At 32.3% G+C, this 24,848-nt stretch overlaps 1 protein-coding gene and 1 long non-coding RNA gene across 2 annotated transcripts; one reads left to right on the top strand and one right to left on the bottom strand.

Moving 5' to 3' along the window:
- Positions 1-1,863: 1,863 nt before the first annotated feature.
- Positions 1,864-11,813, top strand: LOC108479199 (putative 1-phosphatidylinositol-3-phosphate 5-kinase FAB1D). Its single transcript, XM_053027987.1, is given in 14 exon segments — positions 1,864-2,185; positions 3,564-3,804; positions 3,892-3,928; positions 4,050-4,760; positions 5,192-5,336; positions 5,421-5,780; positions 6,978-7,835; positions 8,152-8,480; positions 8,697-8,823; positions 8,937-9,092; positions 9,180-9,213; positions 9,216-10,666; positions 10,748-11,014; positions 11,235-11,813. Coding segments are annotated over 13 exon segments (5,049 nt in total). The 5' UTR covers positions 1,864-2,185; the 3' UTR covers positions 11,568-11,813.
- Positions 11,814-14,290: 2,477 nt separating this feature from the next.
- On the bottom strand, positions 14,291-16,016 carry LOC108478357 (uncharacterized). Its single transcript, XR_008282867.1, has 5 exons — positions 15,812-16,016; positions 15,572-15,723; positions 15,255-15,474; positions 15,063-15,173; positions 14,291-14,754 (listed from the first exon to the last, which is right to left on the bottom strand). It is a non-coding gene; the product is annotated as an uncharacterized LOC108478357 (long non-coding RNA).
- Positions 16,017-24,848: the final 8,832 nt, after the last annotated feature.

Below are 24,848 nucleotides of genomic sequence, written 5' to 3'. Positions count from 1 at the left end.
TAAATATTAAGGAATAAATTCTATATTATACGGTTAATGCTTAAATAATTAAACATCACATCATGGAAAAAAAATAAACCATTTAGCCAAGGAAAAAGGAAACTGGAAAAAGCAAAGGATTGTTGAGAGGAGAGAGAATTATGGGGATTTGATGTGAGAAGGCGCGTAAAACATGGCACTACTTCAATCATATATTATCACTCTCCTCTATCTTTTTCTCTTACGGATGAGCCGTTTTGTTTGGACGTGAAAATTAATCATAACATAAGCTTTCAAATTTTGAAATATTAAGAGGGACCACATTGATAGGAAAATTCACACTGGATTTGTAAATATCTAAATATTCTATTAAAATAAACCTAATTAGTTCCATATTTATTAAAGATAATTGTTTGTTTTTTTTTATTCAAAACAAAAAAGGGCGTAAATTTGAAAGTTAAAAGATTGTAAGAAGATGAGTAGGCAATTATTGCTTTCCGTCTAATACACGGATCCGTTCATAGAGATGTGTACTCACGGCCGGGCACGTCATGGGAAGAAATAAAGGCATAGCTTTCATTCTTCTCCACGTGGCTAACGGTGACGATAACAGTGTGTTAAATGTTAACAAATCAGGTCCTCTTAGATTTTAACGAATATCAAAATGCCGCCTATCATTCCATTTTTGGACTACTTCTTCATTAATTATCTAGGAATCAAAGATTTAATGAGTTGGAATTTTATGATCGATCTTAGGGTTTAAGGGTGTTGTAAAAATATATATATATATATATATATATATTATCAAATGATATCAGATTTTGGTTGCCATAACAGTAACACCATGTGTTTCTTCTATTTACAGTTTTACATCCATGGATGGTATGTCAGAGATGCAACGACTTTTTCTTAAGACTTGGGTCCCATTATGTGGCTTACATTGTTGAATTTTTTAACCAAGGATGGTATAATTCTACCATATTGGTCAAAAATTCAAGTCTATGTGACTGTGTACATAGATAGTCAAAGGTTATGCCCAACCTTAATTCTCATTTTTCTTTGAATTTTACCTTAAATTCATTTGACAAATTTTCTTCTGATTTTTTTCATTTATGATGTTTAAAAAAGGGTTGAACAATTGAACAAATCAACTAACCATGGTTTAAATTTTATAATAAGCAACTAATTAATTAAGCTTATGTAGACATAGGCTTAGTTCGTCAACAATCATGCATCATGCTTGAAAACGCTGGTTCACGCATGAGATTTTATCCTCTTTTTTTTTTTTTTTTCATGTGAAGAGAATAATAATAAATACAGCAGGGATATGATTGCAGTTTTGTTTCCTTCAATAAATGTGCATCTAACTCTCCCACCTCCAAAAAACGTGTATCTAACTCCCTTGCACACAAAATCTAAATCTACCATTAATAACTTTTAAAAGCTCAAATTTTTTTTTTACAAAACATTAATTGCATCAAACTCCTCAAATTATTTTAAATTTTTTTTTGGATTTCCTCAAATTCTTTTATTTGATTATTTAAAATATCGTTATCATATCAATTGAGTTTTCTGTCAATCTAATGTTGGTTTAAACATCAACTGCTAGCTCCAATTTAATATGGAATATACTTAAAACATGTAAACAAACATGTATATTTATGATATGGACAATTTGAATATGTTATGCTAAATTATTATTTTAATGCTTTAGATCTGTATAGATGTGTTTAAAGTTTTTGATACTTCACCAAACCCAAGTTGACATTTATTGCCAGCTTGATGGCTAGAGTCACAAAAATGATCTGATTTGGATACTTTCAGGATTTAATTAAAATGTTTTGAAATTTGAAAAGTAATTTATAATCTAGAACATAATATGAGGACGTATCATGAAATGAATCCCAGAAAAGAAAACATTTGGACTGTGAATTAGGAAACACAGGGTGGAGCCCACTCATAAGTACCTTTCTTCAAATTCATTTCCCCTCTTTTAATTTCATTCTTTCTCAATCCTTCTCTTTTTCGAGGACTCATTTTTATCGTATTCTTTGCTTTTTATTTTTTATTTTCTGAAGAAAAAAATCCTTGCTTTCTGGGTAGAGAAAAGAAAAGCAAAAAAACCCAATAAACAAGTTTACATTATGATTGGGATTGGATTAGTGGTCATCATACCCAAATCTTTGTTCTTTGGATTGCTTTAGCAGTAAGTATTAATATTTCTGATTCTTCGTTTCCATATTTGTTGCCTTAATTTTGGGTTCATTGAATTGTTTTTTATAGTTTGACTTAATTAATTTTCCTTTTTATATTGTTTAATTTGGAGCTTGAATAAATGATAACTTTTGATTGATTTTTGTTTTGGATAAATTTGAAACTGTTGTCATTTTGGAAATTCAGAAGGTTGATGCTTTGGTGATTTTATCCATTTTGCACAGATCATCTGACTTTGAAAATCAAATTCTTCTTTTTTTTTTTTTTTTTGCTAAAGATTGCAAATCAGCCTTGGATGTTGGTTTCATCGTTTTCCTTTTGTTCTGGTATATGCTTATTATTATTGCCCTTTTTTTTTATCCTTCTTGAAATTGCAGTATGTTGTCACTGTTTCCAATGAACTATGTTTGATCTGATACTATGTTCTCTGTTTAGTCTATTTTGTTTCACTGTATTTGATTGTTTTTGAAACACCTATAATTTTCAGGCTTTGGACTCTGGTTTTCTTTTTGACATGAAAAAATGTTTTTTTTTTGTCTGATTGTAAACATGGATTTAGTTCATGGTCATTATAATTCTTTGATATTTTATTAAGTTGTATTTTCTCTGGAATTTCTGGGAATTTATCCCAGTTTTTTATGTTCCTTTACTTTTGAAACGCATGTAGAATTGCAGGTTTATTTGTGAAAACAGATAGAAGAATTACTGCAGTTTTTAGTTTATTTCCAGGAAGCATCGATATGCATAATACAATACAGATACAAGACCGCATGAGCTTTTGCAAAATTAGGACACCCAAACTTGGACAGTCCCATAAGTTTATGTACTGCTAGTTAACTTGAAATTTTAGTTTATGTTTTGCTAGTTCTAAGCCGTGTTGCATGATCAATAACGGATTTGGTATATAAAAATTGCAAATATTTGGTATCCACGTTTATCTGCTGATGAATTTTGTGATACTGTATCCTGCTGCTTTTCAAGAAATATTTCGTACATGTATATGAAACTGGATTGATATGAGCTTTCTTTGAATGCTAGGGTAGGAAAAAAAATCATATGTAAAACACGGAAGAAATTGGTTAGTTTAGTTCATATAGAACTTGGTACTTTTCCTTTTCTTTTATGCTATGGTTCTGAATAGAAATAACTTAATTAAAAAATTTCTCTTAGATAATTTTCAGCCTTTGCAAGTAAATCAAATATTATGAGTGCCTTACAGAAGTGTTTGGTTTGCACAATATGATGTCCTTGATGTCTAAATGGAGTTTACTGGAGTGATTTAGAAAAAAATAAATTATTTTGCACAAGGGTCTTATCTCCCATTTTTATCCAATAGGTGATTGAATTGGTTGGAGTTCTCATTTCATCAGATGTATAGCATGTGTCATTACTGTGGTGCTGAAATTACAAAGATCAGTGAAGACAAAAGGAAACTGGAGAATGGTAATGCTTTAATCTCTTGTAGTGGAGACCCAATTCGGTCATGTAAATTATGTTGGGAGAGGCAAGGAAGAGAATTTGTAAAACGAGATGGTATTACTCCATATTCAACACCAATGATCAGTCCAACTTCTTCATTGTCTAGCAGTGATCATTCATATTCCAGCTGCAGTAAGTATCTATCTAGTTTTTATTTGTTAATTTATTTCCATCTCAATTTGAGCTAACTATTTTATATTTTGTATTCTGTTCCATCAGGTGATTTTTCTATTGATGTAATAAACTCATACGATCGGTAGGTGCCCTTCTTTTCATTGTGGTGCTGTTATACTACTAGTTGTTATTAACTGGAATCTTGTAATTCTATATATGTTTGACCGTGAATATGAACATTACTTATATTTGATATTTCTCAGGGTTGAGGGTGACCAAGAGTTTGGTTCAAAAAATAGTCATGGGGAGCTCAATTGTCTGCCAAATGGACGAAACCCGTGCTCAGAAGGCCTTGGGAAGAGACTTGATAGCTCAAATCTGATGTCTGAAAGCGACTTGAGAGATAAGAAAGATAGCAATGATATGGACATAGTTAGAGATGGTGAGATAACACAAACTAGTAATGAACAACAAGCAAAAGAAAATGTTGTCGGAAATTCTGCTAGAGCCTTTGTCAAAGAGAGTGGAGTTTCTCAAGTTATTAATGGTGAAAGAGATAATCAAATTTGGGAACCTCCAGAACCTGAAGATCCAGAGGACGACTTGGAGAATTCTCTGGCTTATGATGACGATGATGACGAAGATGATGAATGTGGAGATGGCACAAAATGGGGAAAACCAAGTTCCTTGAGTCATACGGATGTGAGCAATGGACGCTACAGGTTTAAAGAGGAAAAAGAAAGGGCAATTAAAGAGGTGATAGATGGGAAGTTCAAAGCCATTGTCAGTCAACTTCTTAAATCTGTGGGTGTTGCCTGTTCTGTGAGTGACAGTGATAGTTGGGTGGATATAGTTACTTCTTTATCTTTGGAAGCTGCACTTTTCTTGAAGCCTGATGCTATTGATGGCAATGCAATGGGTCCCGATGGATATGTGAAAGTGAAATGCATTGCAACCGGTTCTCGCAGTCAAAGGTGATATGATTTCAATATATTGTTTGAAGTTATATTGCTCTTAGTTGTGGATATTTATTTTATAATTAATTTAGATTTCTCATTGAAGAAACAGATGGGTGTTTTTTTTTAAAGATTGATGGGTGATGGTAATGTGCTTTTCTGAAGTATCTTCTTCAGATAGTTCTTATAAACATCTATTATCTATGTAAAATTTATTTCATTAAGAGAGTATTGGTTACTTCTCCTTCAACTGGTAGCATGCGAAAAGCCATTCTCTTTTTTTAAATTTTAAAGTTCTTTTTTTAGTTGCATGCATGTATGAGCATGCGTGGAAATCAACATCTCTCGTGCTTTATTTGAAACACCTCTTTATAATAGAAAATTAATGCTATTTGTGTTATAGGATTTTTGTCTCTTGAACTATTATAAATTAACCTATTTTTTTGCAGCCAATTAATCAAGGGCTTGGTCTTCAAAAAGCGTGCTGCTCATAAGCACATGCAAACTAAGTTCAGAAATCCAAGGCTGTTATTAATTCAGGGAGCCCTTGGTCAATCTTCTAGTGGGTTGTCTTCATTAGATTCACTAGATGAGGTACCATGGCAAAAGTAAACTCTATTTCTTTGCAATGCAGTAAATTTTCTACTCCATGTTCTGATCATTGACCCTTGAAAACAGGAAAAAGGTCATATGAAATCTCTAAGCGAGATGATAGATATGTGTCATCCAAATGTGATATTGGTGGAGAAAACTGTTTCACGTGATGTTCAAGAGAGTGTTCTTGCCAAAGGAATCACACTGGTGTTTGACATGAAGCAACATCGTCTCAAGAGAGTTGCGTGCTGCACTGGCTCATCAATCATACCGTCCGATCATTTGATTGGTCAAAAGCTAAAGCAGAATGACTCCTATAAGCAGTGCGACTCCTTCCATATAGAAAAGTTTGTTGAAGAACATGCTTGCTCTGGTGAAGGGGGAAAACGACCAAGTAAAACATTGATGTTTCTTGAGGGCTGTCCCAAACATCTTTGTTGCACTGTAAGTTGACGACTTATTCTTTTTTTTTTCTTTCTTTTCTAATTGTTTTCCCCAGTATGCTCCGGCATGTTTTTGCATACATGCTAACACACAATCACTTGGATGTGGGAAACAAGACAGTTAGATGTTGGATGTGAGCACTGGTAGTATGGTCTGAGAAATTGATATATGGAAAACAAGATATATACGAACACAGTTTTAATAAAAAGAATCATTCCTTTGATAGCTTATTTTGTATTTCTTTTCGTTGCAAAACTTCTCAATGGGAAGGCTTTAAACGTTCTTTTACATTATTTTTACCAGTTGTCCTGATATTAATGAGTAGGACTAGGCCTACTCCAAACCTCATTATCCAAAGCTATTAAGATATTCGACTATAATACATATTAAGTACTTACATCGTTATCTCCTAGGCTATTACATATTGCTAATTAATTTTTTGTTGTAAGTTTGAAATGCAATAATATCTTAAAGCTTGGGCCTCCTATGTTGAACTGTTAAGAAAATGCAGCTTGTTGTATCTTTGCTCCTTTCCCTACAAAGATTACTCAATTGTAGTCTCCTAAGAATTTTTTCTTTGAAATATTTCAACCTATTGTAAATTATCTTAAGATTTTTTATATGCAAATATTCTGCAAATTGAATTTTAAAAAGTTACTAAAAGTATCGGTCTTTTTGATATTGAGATTTTCTTTCTAATCTTCCATAAAATTTAAGAAAGTTCTCAGCTAAACTCTTTTAAAAGATTTTCTCTATTGTAGTAGTCTCCTAAGAATTTCTTTATTGGAAAAAGTTTAAACTTATATTTTCATTAGTTATGTCGAAACCCAATTTTATCCGACTATGTTGATTTTGTTAAAATGTATATATTAGTTAAATTGGTTTTCTCCTAAGCATTTAAAAGTCAAATACATTTTCTCTATTGTAGTAGTCCCCTAAAAATGTACACTTTACCAATTTGTAGTTTTTTTACTTTTGAAGCTTAAGGGTCTTCCACTTGGTTTCTTTGCATCATCGATTTTTATCATCTTGTTTCTCAAAAAGTACTTGTGGTTGATGTCTGGTCTTAAGATGTTTGAACTGATGCTATCTACTGGATAACAGGCTTTCCTCTTCCTTTGTTTTTTTTTTCCTGGTAAGATATCAACGGCATTTTCCTGTCTGTGTACTTGTTAACTTGATATCATAATTTTGCAGATTTTGCTGAAAGGAAGCCATTCTGAAGAACTGAAAAAGATTAAGTGTGTCTTGCAATATGCTGTTGTCATGGCATATCATTTAATCCTTGAAACTTCTTTCCTTATTGATCAAAAGGCAATGTTCTCTACGATTCCTCTAACTGGGATAGCAGATGTGTTGCCAGCTGATCGTGAATCCCATGCCTTAGAAATTTGCAACATGAATGCTACTTGTCTTGACGAGTCTACTGCTGAAACTGGTTCACATGAAATTGACATTCCCATTTCCAGTGGATTCCATGAAGAAGGTTACCATGTAAATGGTGATCAAATTGTGAAGTCAGGATTAGGCGATAGTTCTGCTTTATCTTTGGAGCCATATAATCCAGCCATTTTGTCTGGGTTGTCATCCATTTCTGCCTCTCTGAAGAAAGTAATCGGAAGCAATTTTCCTCTTGCATCCACTGCTCCTTATCGGTCATTGTCTACATATTTTGGGTTAAATGGGGTGGAATCTAAGCTCACAGAAGCAACTCCTGCAATGAAAAGTTTTGAGGGCTCAGAGCAACTTGATGTGGAATCTAAATCTGGTCCTGATCAAGAGAAATCCCTTGATGATGGACAACCTCAATCTTTTCCAGCTTCCTCTGAAGCACTACTTAACTTGAATGCTGGTGGTGATAATAATGAAGAGAAAATGCAAAATAAGGAGAGCATCAACACAATGTTGGATTCACAGAGTATTTTGGTTCTTATGTCTATCCGAAATGCCTTAAAGGGGACTATATGTGAGCAAAGCCATTTTAGCCATATAGTGTTCTACAGGAATTTTGATGTTCCTCTTGGGAAGTTCCTTCGAGATAATTTACTCAATCAGGTCTCTGGGTTCTTCTTTTAAGAATTAAAAAAGAAGGAATCTTTTCTGCAGTTTTATCAGTATGTGATTCTTATGAGTCAAGTTTGATTTTATTGAAAGTGAGTCAAGTTTTATTAGGTTGCCCACTGCTCTAAAGTGTTGAAGATATGTTTCGACTACTTATTTGGTTATTTAGTTTCTTGTTAATCTTTTAAAAAACTTAGCTAACGCTTAACTCTATAATGCTGTAGACTGCTTTTGAAAACATAACTTTTCTCAATCCTTGGTACTGTTGAGTTTTCCAGTTTCCGCTGATAGAAACTTTTGCTTTTTGCAGAGAAGCCAATGTTCTATATGCGGTGAACTCCCAGAAGCTCACTTCTACTATTATGCACATCATAATAAGCAGCTAACAATACAAGTTAAACGGCTTCCTAAGCATTTACCTGGGGAAGCTGAGGGAAAACTCTGGATGTGGAGTCGCTGTGGCAAGTGTCAATCTGAGAATGGAATGTCAAAATCTACGAAAAGAGTGCTAATTTCAACTGCTGCACGTTTTCTCTCATTTGGAAAGTTCTTGGAGCTCAGCTTTTCTGAACACAACACATCCTGTGGATTATCCAGCTGTGGCCATTCTCCACACAAGGATTTTCTATATTTCTTTGGGTATGGATAACTCTTTCCGTTTTTATTTAACAATGAACTACTTTCAAATGTATTATTGAGCAGGAAATTTTGTCCTCTCTGTTTGAGACTTGGGCACTTTATGTTTTGTAGTAATAGCTTGTGAGTATATTTATTGGCTAGGGGTTGGGGAGGTTTATATTTTCTTATGCTAAGAGGCTTGTTTCCCTTATTTATTGTAATTTAATGTAACTGCAGGTTAGGCCCTATGGTTGCAATGTTTAGTTTTTCTTCAGTTACCACTTATACTGTGTCCATGCCTCCACAACAGCTGGAGTTTAGCATGTCAATCAGACCAGATTGGCTGAAGGAAGAATCCGAGAATGTATGTGGATATTCTGTTCTCACTGTGCTTTGATTTATGACCTAATGTTTATTATCTGGTAAACTATAAACACAAGCATGTTAATATGTTTGAATTGGTGTTATTTTCTTCAGGTTTACACAAAAGGAATGGTAATGTTCAGAGAGGTTGCAACCTTTTTGGTTCAGATAAGGTCTCAGTTTGCGGGTTCAACCTTAAACCTTAAAGATTCCTTAAAAGTATTCTCTGATGTTGAAGAGATGCTGGAACTGGAAGCTTCTGAATTTGAGGTTGGTTTCTCTTCGTCTTTCTGTTAAGTTGTTGGGTGCTGTTGCTTTTACTTTTTTTTCATATGTTCCATTGGGAAAAAATTGCAGCTAAACATTCAGAATGCTGTTGCAAATAATGGGAATGCAAACTTGGGTTCTCAAAACTCCTCAGCTTGAACAGACTAAGGTGGGACCTTCTTTTGGAAGCATGCATTTGGGATCGACGCCTGCATTCTCTACTGTTGCCTGATCCGACAGTAGTAGTTGCTGGTGCCAACAACAAAGCAGTGGTGGAGCAGCTGAAGTTGCATACTGATAGTGCTGATGGAGAGGACAGTGGTAGAGAAAGTAAACCTATAGATGGTGATAAAGGTTCTGAAAATACTGGAAATATGAAAGCTTATTCAGGTTCTTTGGTTGGAGGTAATGAATTTCCTGGTGATGAATTATCTTCAAATATTCCTGTTAAAAAATCTGAAGGATGTGACAGCATTCAAGGGAGTGTTACTGAGGTTGAAAACATTGAAAAGCCAAAAGTAGATGCTGTTACGAAATCATCCAAACCAGAGTCCGTTGTGGGACATGATATTTCTGTTTGTTCCCATTTTGGTGATGAGAGCTATCAAGCAGAGGATGCACCTATATCAGGTCCTTTACAAGTGGATAGAACAATCCCAATTTCCACTGATCTTGATGACAATGATTCTATGATTGATTCAAATGAATCAAAGATTGATGGATCTCCGCATTCCTTACTATCCAGTTTAGAAAATGTAAATGGATGGTTCTGGATGCCTTTTTCTGAAATCAGACAGATATACATGAAGGACCTTCAAAGAGGAAATGTCCCCAAGTTTGAATCCATCAGTGGTTATACTCCATCACAAATACCCACAGGCTGTCAATTAATCAGGGAGGAAGCATCAAGGCTACGCATACCTCTAGGAACTAATGACTATATTGTGTCAGATTATGAAGGTGAACTCTCGAGTATAATTGCTTGTGCATTGGCATTGCTGAAAGATCTGCCTGCTGGAACTGAAGTGTCCAATGAGGATGGGAGGAGAGATAGACTAGTTGAAAGTTTACGAAGCCTAAGTCGTGTTCCTACTTTAACGTCCCTGCATTGGTCGTCCAGTGGTTCCTCTGATTCAGAGTCTGTCTCTAGTCTGAGTATTTCTTCAGAAGAGTCGCGCTTCTCCAGTTTTGATGGGTTAAGCTTGTTGGATTCTCTAGTTCCTCCTGATGCGCATAACATAGAGGTTTCTCTAGGGGTTTCAAAATCACTTGGGAAGGGTAAATACTCGGTATTTTGTTTATATGCTAACCAGTTCCGTGATCTTCGAGAGCGGTGCTGCCCTTCAGAGCTTGATTATATTGCTTCCCTTAGCCGATGCAGAAATTGGGATGCCAAAGGAGGGAAGAGCAAGTCCTTTTTTGCTAAAACACTTGATGATAGGTTTATTATAAAAGAAATCAAGAAGACAGAATATGAATCATTTGAGAAGTTTGCTTTACATTATTTCAAGTACATGAACCAATCATTTGAGTCTGGAAGCCAAACTTGCCTTGCTAAAGTTCTTGGGATTTATCAGGTTTGCTTTCCTTTTCATTTTAAAAAATATGCGATTGCTTTATTCTTTGCTCTTTTTTTTGAACATTTAAACATTTTGCAGGTAATAGTAAGACAGCCTAAAACAGGGAAAGAGACAAGACATGATCTTATGGTGATGGAGAATCTTACCTTCGGTAGAAATATTACTCGCCAGTATGATCTTAAAGGGGCCTTGCATGCTCGATTCAATTCAGCTGCTGAGGGTTCTGGAGATGTTCTTTTGGATCAGAACTTTGTCAATGACATGAATTCCTCTCCATTATATGTTAGTCATCAAGCCAAGCGTCTCTTGCAACGGGCTGTATGGAATGACACAACTTTCCTCAATGTGAGTTTTAATTTCTTTCTACTGGACTTTTCCTTGCTCGGACTAGATGCATTCTTTCTTTTCTTGAATAAATTTTGCCCTTATAGTATTCAGCACTCCCCATCAACCCCAACATCCCAAACCCCTCCCTCAATCCCATATATCATCTATATATTTCCTTTGTATGTTATATTCCTCAAATTTGGAATGAGGTGTTGACTGAGTTGTGTTCTCTTTGCAGTCAATCAATGTAATGGATTATTCTTTACTTGTTGGGGTGGATACGGAGCGGCGGGAGCTTGTATGTGGGATCATTGATTATCTCAGGCAGTATACTTGGGACAAACAACTTGAGACATGGGTTAAGTCTTCATTGGTTGTTCCTAAGAATTTGTTGCCAACTGTGATTTCTCCCAAGGAATATAAGAAAAGATTCAGAAAGTTCATGTCAACGTACTTTTTGAGTGTCCCTGATCACTGGTGTTCACAGGGATCCTCTGACCCTTGCCAACTATGTGGCACTCCAAATGATGCCTCGTCTCAACCCGAGTCCCTAAATGGTATTTCTGCCTAGTTCTTGTATTCCTTGTTTCCCATTTATTCTTTGAATCAGCCCTCATTTTTTATAGCCAGTTGAAAAATGCTGTGTGTATATATATACCCAACCCCATTATAATGCAATTTTTAGCAAATTTGTGGGGATAGTTTCAACTAGCATTCGTCTTATGTTCATAATTTTGTATGGTCGAGTGAGAATGTAAAGACCCGATGTTATTGGAAGATTGGTAATGTAAAATCAATTTAAAGTTTCAGCTACCAATTTGTATTCTTGGTGCCTTTTCCTGTAGTTGTATTTATGTGTTTTTTTCCTTCTGAATTTCTGCTATCAGCCTTTGGAATTACTGCTGCTGCATACAGTTGCTACACTTTTATTTTAATTTTTGTGTAATTTATAATGATCCAGGTTTATTTATGTAAGTAATTGAATTAATAGATAAAATTTAATTTCTATTATGACTTAATTAAAAAAAGTACTCTTAATCTATATTGTTTTCCCGAATAATTACCTAGACACTTTTTTCTTTGGGTCAATATAGATACTATTGTGCGGTTACCTATTTAACCCTAAACCTTGTCCAAAAAATTGTTCAATCAGAAGTTACCACGTCACTTTGTAAGCAATATATTTTAAAATTTACATGAAATTTTAAAAAAACAGGGAAAAAATAAAAATGATTTTTAATTAAATTTATTATCGTAATTAATAGTTTTTTTTTTACCCAAAAGAAGCCAACCCAAATTTTACCATTTGTTTATTATCGTAATTAACTTTTACCATTTGTTTCCTTTCGGTATTCAAAACCAAACTTTTCATTTTCTTTCTAGGATCGTAATCTTCCATTATCGTTTGGGTTTAGGTTTTCATGTTCATAGTTTGATTTGTTTGTTTTGAGATCTTCCTCTAAAGCCATTCCCTTTCTCTGGTGTTCTTGTCTTTGTGCACTGTTAAATATGGTAGATCTTTTTTCTTTCATTTTGCTGGATTTCTAGATATGGGTAAGCTCAATTCTTCATTATTTCTTCGTTCAATTGTTAATGGTGGAAGGAATCTTTCCAGTTACACTCTTTCTTTTTCTTGTCCTTTTAACACCATTGTTACCCAAATCGAAGCTTTTTAGTAAAACTTCAATGTCAGTAAGGGGAAACCGAAAAAAGTATGACCGCTTCAATAATGTTGCTGATGCTTTGACTTTGTTTAATAATGTAATTGAGAAGTACCCAAAGTCTTGGATTATGGAATTCACTAAACTATTAGCAGCCATTGTTAGAATGAAACATTATGCCGTAGTTGTTTCTATGTATAGCCAAATGGAATTATTAGGAGTTTTCCATAACGTGTATCCTTCGAACATCTTGATTAATTCCTTTTGTCAGTTAAATCAAATTGATTTTGGGTTTTCTGTTTTGGGGAAGATGCTGAAGTTAGGTGTTGAACCTGATGCTGTAACTTTGTCTCCGCTTTGATCCATGGATTTTGTAAACAAAGTGAGATTTTGCAGTCTGTGAAATCGGTGCCTTTTTGCCGCAATAAGATTGCACTCCCCTTGAACTAATATGATGTTTTGAGCTTCCACTTGACATCTCTGAAATGAAATCGGATCTTGAAAATAATTCATCTGCAGGTTCAGAAATTGAAGAAAAATTTTGAGATAAAAAACACCTAGCTTCTTTCGTGAGGGAGAGGGATATATAAGGTTGAAGAAAGGGTAAAAAAAAAAAAAAAAACTGTTTAGTTAAATCATATTTTAACTTTTTTATTTTTTAAATTATAGTCCCAAGTTTTTTTCTAATTCATGTAATTTTTAAAAATACAGCTGACTAGGTGATGTGGCAGCTTATGTTGGACAATATTTTTAGACAAACGGTGTTAAAATTTGGTGTTAACCAATAACTCGATGCTAACTCTACAAGGTGGAAGTTACTATATTAAAGAAAATAGAAGTTGTTTAGAATTGGGGGCAACCATGACTGTAACCAGTCGGAAAAAGGTAGGACAACGCTCAGCGAAATTCGTTGGAGCATGCATTGAAGAACCGACAACTACCTTTTTATACGGGGTGATATAACATAGGTCGATAAATTTTGAGAAATATGAGCCAAATTCATGAAACTCCCTCCGATTAAGTTGATCAATGAGATTTTTCCACTAACGATTAGTGTTTGTCCCATTTGTCAGTTGTACACCTCTTGTTATTCTTATTATACAATCAAGTCATTGTTTGATTAGATGTCTCATTGTCCACAATCCTAATTTCGATGTTTCTATTCTTTTCCCGAATGCTTCTCTCTCTCTCTCTCTCAAAATTTATTTTTACAAAATTTTGTTGACGTATCCAACTTTTTCAATATTATTTGTTGTTGGTATGAAATTTATACAATATTTAAATTCTAATCCTATTTATCATCACTTAATTTTAGCCTTAAGAAATACGATGTTATAAGAAGTGATTGAATTGAAAACTATTCAATCGGGATATAATTAAAAATATATATCTATTTCAAATAAATCAAAATGTAGAAGTTTTCATTATTTTTAACAATAATTGATTTTTTTTCAATTTTATGTTTGGTTTTTAAAGAAAAATATTATTTCTTAATTTTTAATAATTTTAAATTATTCTTTTGCAATTGTAAGTATTTTTAATTTGTTTTTTAAAGTGATTGAATTGGAACCAAAGATCCAACTGGTTGGATCTCTGATCGGGTCTTACAATAATGAATAAATCACATTGTACATTTTAGTTAAACAACATCTTCCCACTACAACATTGAAAACTCATCGTTCAAACAACCAACAACGATCACAACAAAAGAACATACACACATTATATTTAATCTCTTATTTCAACATTAACCTTATTATTATTTCTTAGCAACGGAAACTATTTACCTATATTAAAAACTAGTGGTAGTGGTGGTATATCGCAGAATTCCATTGGTAATATGTCTGCCGGAGGAAGATCGAGCAGTGATGTAATAATGGCCAACATTTTGGTTTGGACTCAACAAGACGTCAATAACTTGCCCTGGGGCTAGGGTTAAAGAACTTGTAAAGGAACGATTGGTATAGGTCCCATTTTGTCCGACAATCGTCAATCTGTGTCTTTCGATGTCAAACAGCATTGTTTCATTGGCAACAGCATTTATCACGCGAACAAGGTAAAGGCCCTGGTAATCTACTTGCATCTCAAAAGTTGTATCTACAACATCAAAATTGTTGGATTATTAGCATTCATAGTAAAGGTTTCTGCATAAAAGTTAATCTGTCAGTTTTCATTTCATGCTGTATGGCCTAGGGAAGAGGATGCTTGATTCATGTGATGCAAACTTACGTATTAAAAGTATAAAATAGAGTTATTAAAAAAAAGAAAAGATTTGACGGGTCCAACATCTCGGATTTTAGTCTTGAATATCCGACCTGACTTAACTTGGAAACAGTGAGGCCTAAGTCATTACCAGATATCAGATACCAGAAAAAGAAAAAGTCTAAACAATAGCGGATACATACCGTTGCTGCATCCATATGTTTCTCCTGGATAGCCATTGATAGTGTAAGCATCTGCTGAGCCAGGAGCTATGGTTTGATTAGCTTCCGTTAACTCTTCCCTGAACCATTCCCCTAAAGGAATATTGTGCCAAAACATTCACGTAAGCAATTAATTTGCAAAATAGAGGAATCAAACATGTTAATCAGATGTACCAAGTATAATTGTTTGATCAGAAGTAGGTGCAGGGAAAGGATAGTCTTTATTGGCTACTGGAAAAATGACAAAGGCACCGTGGACGGTTGCAGCAGCCCAAGCACTGGTAGCGTGCCACCTCAGAGTTCCTATTTCATCCCCTAACTCTATATTGTAAGTGAAGTTTTCCCTGGCTGAATTGTATTATTCGAACCATCAATTGTATCCTCAACGCCCTCCCTACAAACCCACAAACATATGTCTATATATATGATTTAAGTGTTTTATCGTAAACTAGGAGTGCAAGCATATACATATATGTATATATTAGTATTACCAGTCGAGGGAAACAGCATAGTTTGCTTGATTGTGGACATTGACAACAACTGTGTCCCCTCTGCGGACCCGAATCTCAGGCCCTGGAAAGCTGCCATTGACGGTCAAGATGATCTTCGTGCTACACAGCTTTGTGAACGTGGATTCTTGCAACTAATTTAAACAAAACCCAAAATCAAAATTCAGCACTGCTTTCTCTTATTAACACAAACAGAAAAGGGGGAAGATGCAAGGAACTTACAGAAAACTCGTAATAGTGGACATCGGCTGTGGATAAGACAAAGATATTCAGAAACAAAAGCGCTGATAACCATATAAACCCTTGCTTTTCAGAACCCATGTTCTTTTTGTTTTTGGTTCTATGTATATGTGTTCTTCAGTTCTCCCCTTCCTTTATGTAATGTTTTGGTTTTCATCCATTTCTTAATTATTTATATATATATATATATATATATATATAAAGAAACAACCCTTTTTCAATGGAGGTGAGTTAAAGTTTGAAAACAGCCATTTGGTTTTTATATATTAAGTATTATAATTTGTGGTATGGAAAGGTGTAGAGACAAGTTACATGCACAACAACTTTTTCATTTTCCACATGGGCGGAAACGGAAAGATCAAATCAACATGGAAAGGAGATGACGGAGATTCTTTTTCTTTTTCCCATTCCAAGTTCAGCAATTTTGATAGAAAATCATCAAGTCTTTTCATTCATTTTCATGGCTAATGGTATCTTTTTTATTTAAAATTCATTCAATCACAAAGTAACAGCTAATATGTGGGATTGCAAGAGATTATGCGACTGCCTACCTAGTTTTTGGCAGTGTATGTGAAAATTAATTAAGGGAAAAATCATATGCCACTACAACTCTAATTTGCCCATTTTAAGAGCTTCCAAATCTACATAAATTCAGCAAAGGAAAACATTACTAACGACCCATGATTATCCCAAATATGTCAAGTCCGTCCTCCCGTTTTTACCGTCATATCAAACTTAACCCATTTCTATTGAATTAAGTAGTTAAAAAATGTGTTTATAATAAGGGTCGGGTACCGGTATATTATATACATTTAGGAAGGAATACAGGTTTAAATTTTAGATACGACATTAAATTAAAATGGACATAAAAAAATATAAAGAAAATTGTAGTTAAAAGAGTTTAATATATTTTATTTTAGTTTTAGATTCAAGTTTTGTAAACGGAGAAAACAACGTTGAGAGAAAACAACGTTGAGAGAATTTTATCTCTCACTCAAAGATTTGACTTGATTCAACTCCAAATTTAATTGAAGTGTAATGGCTTAATACATACTTTAACTCTTAAAGTACTGTACCTTTTTTCCACTTTGATAGTTAAAGGTTTTTTTTGACCCATCTCAATCCCTATTGTTATTAAACGTTTCCAGTTCAATCCCTAACATTAACACACGGTCTTAACATTTTTAAAAATATGTTAGAGTATTTTAAAATTGTAAAAAAATAGAAAAGCTCTAAAAATTATAAATGTTATTAGAAATTGTAAAATATTAAAATTATAAAAATTATTAGAAATTGTAAAATGTTTTAAAACTAAAAAAATAAAATTATTGCATCTTAGAATAAAGATTTGCTAATCACATTTAAAATATTAAAATTTGATATAAAATTGTATTTAATTAAAAATACAACTAATTTTTATAAAATTGTATTTTAAAACTATTTTAATAAAAAGTAACACTTTTTATATCAAAATTTTATTATTTTAAAATATATTAACTTTTAGACTTTCCCATGTTTCTGGCGTAAACTTCTTCCTTCCATCATTGTGTCAATGCTCTCTTTATTTTGTATTAAACACTCGATAATCATGGTGGACATAGGGAGAAGGATGACATATTTGAATATTTGCATTATTATTTGAATTGAAATAATATTATTTTTCATTATTTTAATAAATTTTAAAATTCATTCAAATTTATCACTTAAAAATTGACCATGTATAAATTTTGATTGATTGAATTATAAAATAATTTTCTTACGTGGTATCCTTCCAAAAGATAATGATCTTATATTCAAGCTCTAATAAATGTGGTTTATAAAATATTAAAATTTATAATTTATAATTTAATTAAAAATAGTAATTTTAGTAAAAACTTTTATATTTTTATCATTTTTTAAATTTTTAATAATTTTAATTTTAAAAGATCTTTTAAAGTTTTTGGATGATGTCACTATGATGTCATAATATGATACATACTAGTATAGGATTGGTTGAATATCTTAATTATTAATTTTAACTTCCAAAGGATTAAACTGAAATATAATGTTAGGGATTAAAATGGGAAAAAAAAAAAGTTTAAAGATAAAAATTAGGAAAATGGTATATATACTTTAGGGAAAGGATTCTATGAAATAGGGACTTATCTATATCCCTTTTCTAATAGTTTTATGACTAAATCTTGAAAAAATCAAATCCAAATTAAAATCCTTAAATTCAGATAAAATTACTGCATTAAGGATAAAGTGACTTAGTGACTAAAAGGATGCATCTTATATAACTATTGGACACTGAATCATCTGAAAAAAAAAACTTAACTTTATTAAAACCCCATTATATATATGTTTTAAAATTTAACACAGCTTATTGCAAATTTAATTATAAAATATATTTTAATAATTTTAAAAAATTATAACAAAATAAATTTATTTAGAAGTTAAAAGAAAATCATACACATTTAGTTTAGAGTCATGACCCTTGGCCTTAGGTAAATCATTTCCACCCCACTTGAATGAACATTGCCTAAAAAAAAAATCAAAATTGTAAAATACCGATCAGACTATCACAATTATATTTATATTAAATAAAAAAATCCTGCAACCATGCTAAATAATAAAAATGTATATTAAAATATATTTATGCTAAATAGTTTTTGAAATTTTATTAAATATGTTTATATAAAAAACAAATGAAAAAAAAATTGAAACATGCGAAAAGTCAGTAACAAGATAAAACTTGTATAATACAAGAGATAAAGATATAGTGAGTGTTAAATATATGTGGATATAGTTATGAGCAGAATATGTAGAGTCAGAAATTGTGAGCCATTATGTCTTCTCCTACATGGTCCTATTTTCTGGAAATTTTCTCATTCCGATAGTCTTTAAGACCACCATACACGTAACGTAAATTAAGTCCTCCCCAGGAAAAACTTGTTAAAACATTTTAAACATGGATTACTTTCTATACGGACTAAACTGCATGCATGCATGCAATGTTTTAATTATTTTTTACGTCTTTTCCCGTAAGTAATTTATTCAAAGTTACAAACAAAGTCGTAGATGGCAGCTGGATAATCTCCAACTTAATTTTGTCTTTGAAATAGATATGTAATCTTATCTGATGGGATCATTGTTAGAGTATTAGATCAGTAGTGTTGTTAAGATTCAATTAAAACGATTTACGATGGTGATTACCGTTAGTTGATCTTATTTTCATTTGTGATAAGCATTAATCTAATAGTATTGCTTTTCAAAAAAATGTTATTCTTGTATTACTGTTTTATGATTCTTTGCTATACTTAACTCGTGCATTTTGCTTTATTGGGTGAAATTTTATGTACATTAGTTGCATTTGATCATTTTACATTTTCTTCCTCTTGTTTTTGATGATGTATAAGGAGAAAATCATGATTCACGTTTGATTTGTTAGAAAATATGGACATCACATATATAATAAGAGTAATTACATATGTTATTATTTACTATCATGATAGGTTAACCCAAATTAAAGGTGATCTAATTTGGTTAAGGTTTATTGAACTTTAATTATTAAATAAAGTATCTAATTCTAATTAATTATGGGCTAATTAGGAATTAGAGCCAATGTGTTAAAGTTATATATTAGGATTATGGTCCCCAAATCATACACAATATATCTTTTCTAATATCCCATCCTTAGGCAAGAGAGAGCAAATATTCTATAAATTTCTTATGTTAATTTGGAAGATCAAAATCCTAAGATCCAAAAAATTTTAAGAAATCCATGGATTCAAGTACGCTTCTGCATCTAGTTCTGTTATTGATTTAGTTTTAATAATTTAACATGACAGATTCTAATTTACAGTTCTAATTTTATATTAGATATTATTAAAAATTCTAACATGATTTACACTTTGTTTAATGATTTCTTAGCTCAAACTACTAAGGAAATCCATATACCATGTGAGCTCTACCTCTATAAAACTAAGCAAAAGATAATAATTACAAGTGGAATACCGATACATGTTAGGTTGAATGATAAATAGCTAAATATAGTTTGAAGTTTCAAAGTTTAATAATTCTTTTGTCAACATTTAACTAAAATATTAGTAATTTCTAATAGTTCACATTAGTAATTTCTAATAGTTAACATTAAATGCATTAGGGATAAATTTCAAAATTATATATAAATTTTAGCTTAATATGCAATTTTATAAAATTTTGATTTTGTGCAATTTTATTCATAAAATTTTGATTTGATACAATTCTCGCAAATTATTAACACAATTATCGATATAGCATCATTTTATGTTTACATATTGCATACACAAATAATTATATTTATTCAATATAAAATAATTTGATGTATTTATTTCTTTAAATGTGTATAACTGAATCAAAACTAATGTTTTATGTATATATTTGAACTACAATTTCATGTGCATAATTGCGCCATATCAAAGTTCATGTATTAAATTGCACATTGAATAAAAGTTCATGCATAATTTTGAGATTTATCCCAACGCATTAGTAATTTTACTTTATGCTAGTAGTTGATGCACTATTGATACAATATTTTAATTCTATGGGATAAATATCAAAATTATATATGAGTTTTGATACAATTTGCAATGTTATATATCAATTTTAATTTGGTGCATTTGTATACATCAAACTTTAATTTTGGTTCAATTTTCACATTTCACTAACATGTTAACTATGTGGCATAATTTTTATTAAGCCATGTGTAAATTGCTAACATGTCATTTTATTATATTAAAACAAAAAAAAATTAAATTATTTCCACCTAGATTAAAAAATAAACACACTTGGGAAAATATTTTTTCTTTGTCAGGATTTACTTTTTTTAATCTGGGAGGAAATAATTTAAATTTGTCTTTTTTAACCTAATAAAATGACATGCCAGCAATTTATACATGACTTAATGGAAAATTGTGTTACATAAATAATAAGGTTAGTGAAATGTGAAAATTGAACTAAAATTAAAATTTGATATATACAAATGCACCAAATTAAAGTTGATGTATAACATTACAAATTATATCAAAATTCATGTATAATTTTTGTATTTATTCCTAATTCTACAAGTAGAGTTCATGTCACACCCCAAATCTGGATGATCTAATTAGAAGACGTGTACATGCAAAGTTATTTGTTTGATGTAGTGTAGTCTACCTATTAGCAGTCTTCTGGTGGATTAAAGTTTGGCGTAAAGTATCTGTCGTGGAAGTAATTAAAGATTTTATCTTAGGTTATTCTACTATTTAAGAAAAGAATATGACAAGGGAAGAGTAAGCTTGGTGATAGTTACTGCCAAAAGTATAGTACGCCTCAGTTTGCCTGAGCATTGTGCTAATTGGGTTTTGTAACGTGATCTGGTTAGAGTCAATTGAATTGATTAGTCAAATAATATTTTTATAGTATTCTCATTTACATCTCTCTCGGATGTTGTAGGCAATTTATTAGGAGAAATTATGGATTCAATCGACACTTGTCAAGCTCCACAAGGGGAACTGGATATATATATGGTGAGAAAGGTTCGTTTGGATGGTTTTTCTTCCTTCAATACTATTCTCTGGTTCTTCTTCTTAAACTTATATGTTTTCTTCTACTTTATTAAGTTGGAAGCTAGGGTTTTTGAATTAATAAGTGGATGTTCCACCTCCGGTAAGTCTGATAGCTCTACATGTTAAGTTTTCGAAAGAATAAGGATATTAAAAAGCATATGAACAGTGAGTTGTGAATAAGAGACCCTGCATGGGAGTTGTCTGTAATTGAGATGTTAGTAATTTGTTTGTAAATAAGTTTTATTGGTGGTTCCATGTTCTTTAAGTAGTTATTGCTGCTAGTTCGAGAGGGATGCTCGAGTTTGAAACTCCAAGTTGCAATCTAGGTAAGTATTAGGTGAGTCTCTATCTTGGACCTGCATATGAACTGTTCAATTAGATATATGTATGTTGATAACATCTTGGAAAACTAGTAAGTGTGTATGCAAAGTAATGTAAAGGTTCTGCATGATTAAGAATGATATGTGTGAGATCTGATATGAGAAAGTAAGTGATGAGTCACTAAACTAACTAAAATTACGACAAAGGCAAATACACCTATCGAATAGTAGTATAGCTATGGTGAGTCGGGAATATCGTATCCATGAGGACTAAAAGTACTAGTAATTACTATCTTTTTATTATCTAGCCTATAATTAAAAGGGGTGTTTTTAATCTAAATTTAACTAAACTAATTATTAAGAACGAGACAGAGAATAGAATGAGAAAATACTTGAATATAACCAAAGAGAAAGACAATACCTAGGAAAGAATCTACCTAGACTTCACTTATTATTCTGAATCTGAATTAAACAATTTATTCACTTGTGCCTTGATCCGTAGAAATCCCTAAATTATATTAATACCTCTTTCGAGAGTAAGATCAACTGATTCTAGTTTGATTAATTGAAATCTCTTTCTAATTAAAATCTCTATTGTCGCATTAACTCGATCTATGGATTCCCCTATTAGATTTGACTCTAATCCAGTAGATTTATGTCATCCTATTTCTAGGATTGCATGCAACTTCACTCAATTATGTCAGATCTACTCTTAAACAAGGACTTTTGCTTCACTAAAATAAGCACATCACACTTGAATTAATATCCTGAAAATATTAAAGCAAGAAATAAGCATACATAATTGAGAACAAGAACAAGTATTTATCATATAATCCAGAAAATCAAATAATAAGATATATCATAGGTTTCATCTTCCCTAGGCATTTTGGAAATTTAGTTCATAATTTGGAAGGAAAACATCTCAAAATTAGGAAAGCAACAAAACATAAAAGAAACCCAAAAACTTCTAGAGAAATTGAATGGAGATCTTAAATCTTGAAAGAGATCCTGCTTCTGAGTTGAATCCGTTGGCTTTTTTCGAGTAAATTCTTCGTTCCACTCTGCGTGCTCCCTTTAGTCCTCTTCTAATAGGTATTTATAAATTTTAGAATGCTCAGAAACCCTAAAAATTGGGTTTTTCTGCTTAAAAGAGAAGCAGGGTTCGAAATCGGCACAGGTTGGCACATGGGCATATGGCCAGCCCATATGGCTCACAAAGGCGTGTGCCCAGCCCGTTTGGAAGTGCCCAGGCCGTGTGGTTCTTGAGGATAGCTTTTTTTGTCCGATTTTGGCCTATTTTTTCGCTCTTTTCACTTTCCTATGCTCACCTAAGTATAGAAATATAAATTTAAAGGATTAGGAGCATCAAATTCACTAATTCACATGATAAATCATCCAAAAACATACCAAGCATGGGATTAAAACATGTTCCTTTTATGGTTTATCAGTAAGAACCAATCAGGTATGTGAATAAATTTGGGTAAGTATCTTTTTAGTAAAACATCCCTTTGTGATGCCTCTAGTAGAACGGTTATATTGCTAACAGACAGGCAGAATGAAATAGAATGGAGCGTAGGTGGTAATTTTGACACAAGTAGGTTAGTATGGAATGTTACAAGTGAATAGGTATGGAATTGGTAATTAAAGTCTAGTTACTAGCATATTTACAGTTGATGTAAATAGGGAAGAGAATTGTACCTAATTTGCCATGATGTTTGAATTAAATTTAGAGACATGTTGTTAAGATTTTGATCAAGTTAATCTTATTGTTTTGGTTGCAAGTTGATGGATTTATTGTTGTGAATTGTGATGTTATGTTATATGCTTGACAATAGAGTATATGGCACGTTTGAGGTGCCCAAGATTATCATTGAAAATTGTTTTATATTTGAACATGAAATAGAAACTTTAAAAGGTGATTTTGACAATTTTTGCACAAAAGTATCGATACCTTGACATTAGGTATCAATATTTGACCACATGAATAGTTTTCTAAAATAAACAGGTTCACATTTTGGTATCGATACCAAATAATGGATCGATACAGTATCGGTACCAAGCAATTAAGTATCGATACCAACTTTAAAATTTGAGATTTCACAATTCAATCCTATTTCGTGCTCAGACTTAACAAATTGGTATTGTATGTTCAATTTTCTAGATTTGGAATGAATGTGTATTTATAATTACATGTTTTGAAAATAAGTACGAAAACGATGAATATGACATTTTATTATCCAGATTTGGAGATTGGGTTGGGTAATAGGGTGTTACATTAGTTTTTTTTTTTGAATTTTTAGAATTAGGAATTGGACTTGTTATTCAATGTTAGAATTAGAAGGAAACAGGGTTCCAAGAGCAACGGAGGAGCTAGATGTTAGTTGGGTGCAAGTACGGACAACCAACCGTCTTTGGTAAGTCTCGAAAAGGCCAAATCGAAGTCATGTCATCACATAACAACCCCATGGTGTGACACAACCATCTTAACATTAAAATGTGAAGATTCATTTTGTTTCGCGCCATATACATTCTATGACGCGACACACACACATACACCCCTTTAAACAAAAATAAGGTAGAAATTTGTCTCGTGTCACGCCATACTTCCTCTATGGCACGACATGCAGGCTATTTTTGGAAACTTTCCATTCTTGGTTCAATGCGATCTTCAAAGATATATCCCAAGTTTGCGCAGAAACTAAAGCCCTAGATGGCCTCTATATATTGCCCTTACTAGTAGCTACACCCTCCAAGCCGTCACGATCAGCCAAACCACTATTTGCTACCTTTTTCTTCGAGATTTCGTGAATTCTTTGCCTTTCCCTATTCTATAACCTCAAAATCATGTATAGCAACCTTTTTGACAGCGAATCTGTAACGGATAACTACTCCCCAAATGAACAGTCGGCCATGACCACCTTTGGCACTCAAAATTAAATCTCATTTCCTCTTATAACACAACCATAAATCATGTTACATAATTTCAATAAATAATGATAACAAAATCAAAGAAATTCAACCATCTTGAATTAATAAAATCATGATTCACAAGGTTGGCCCACTATAGACAATTTTTTCACTTATGCTAAAATATAATTTAATAAAAAAATATTTTCAAAAGTTTGCATGTGA

This window comes from Gossypium arboreum, chromosome 5 (genome assembly GCF_025698485.1).
Source record: "Gossypium arboreum isolate Shixiya-1 chromosome 5, ASM2569848v2, whole genome shotgun sequence".
NCBI lineage: Eukaryota > Viridiplantae > Streptophyta > Magnoliopsida > Malvales > Malvaceae > Gossypium > Gossypium arboreum.
The sequence above is the reverse complement of the archived record's forward strand: the minus strand, read 5'-3'. Positions and strand labels throughout refer to the sequence as shown.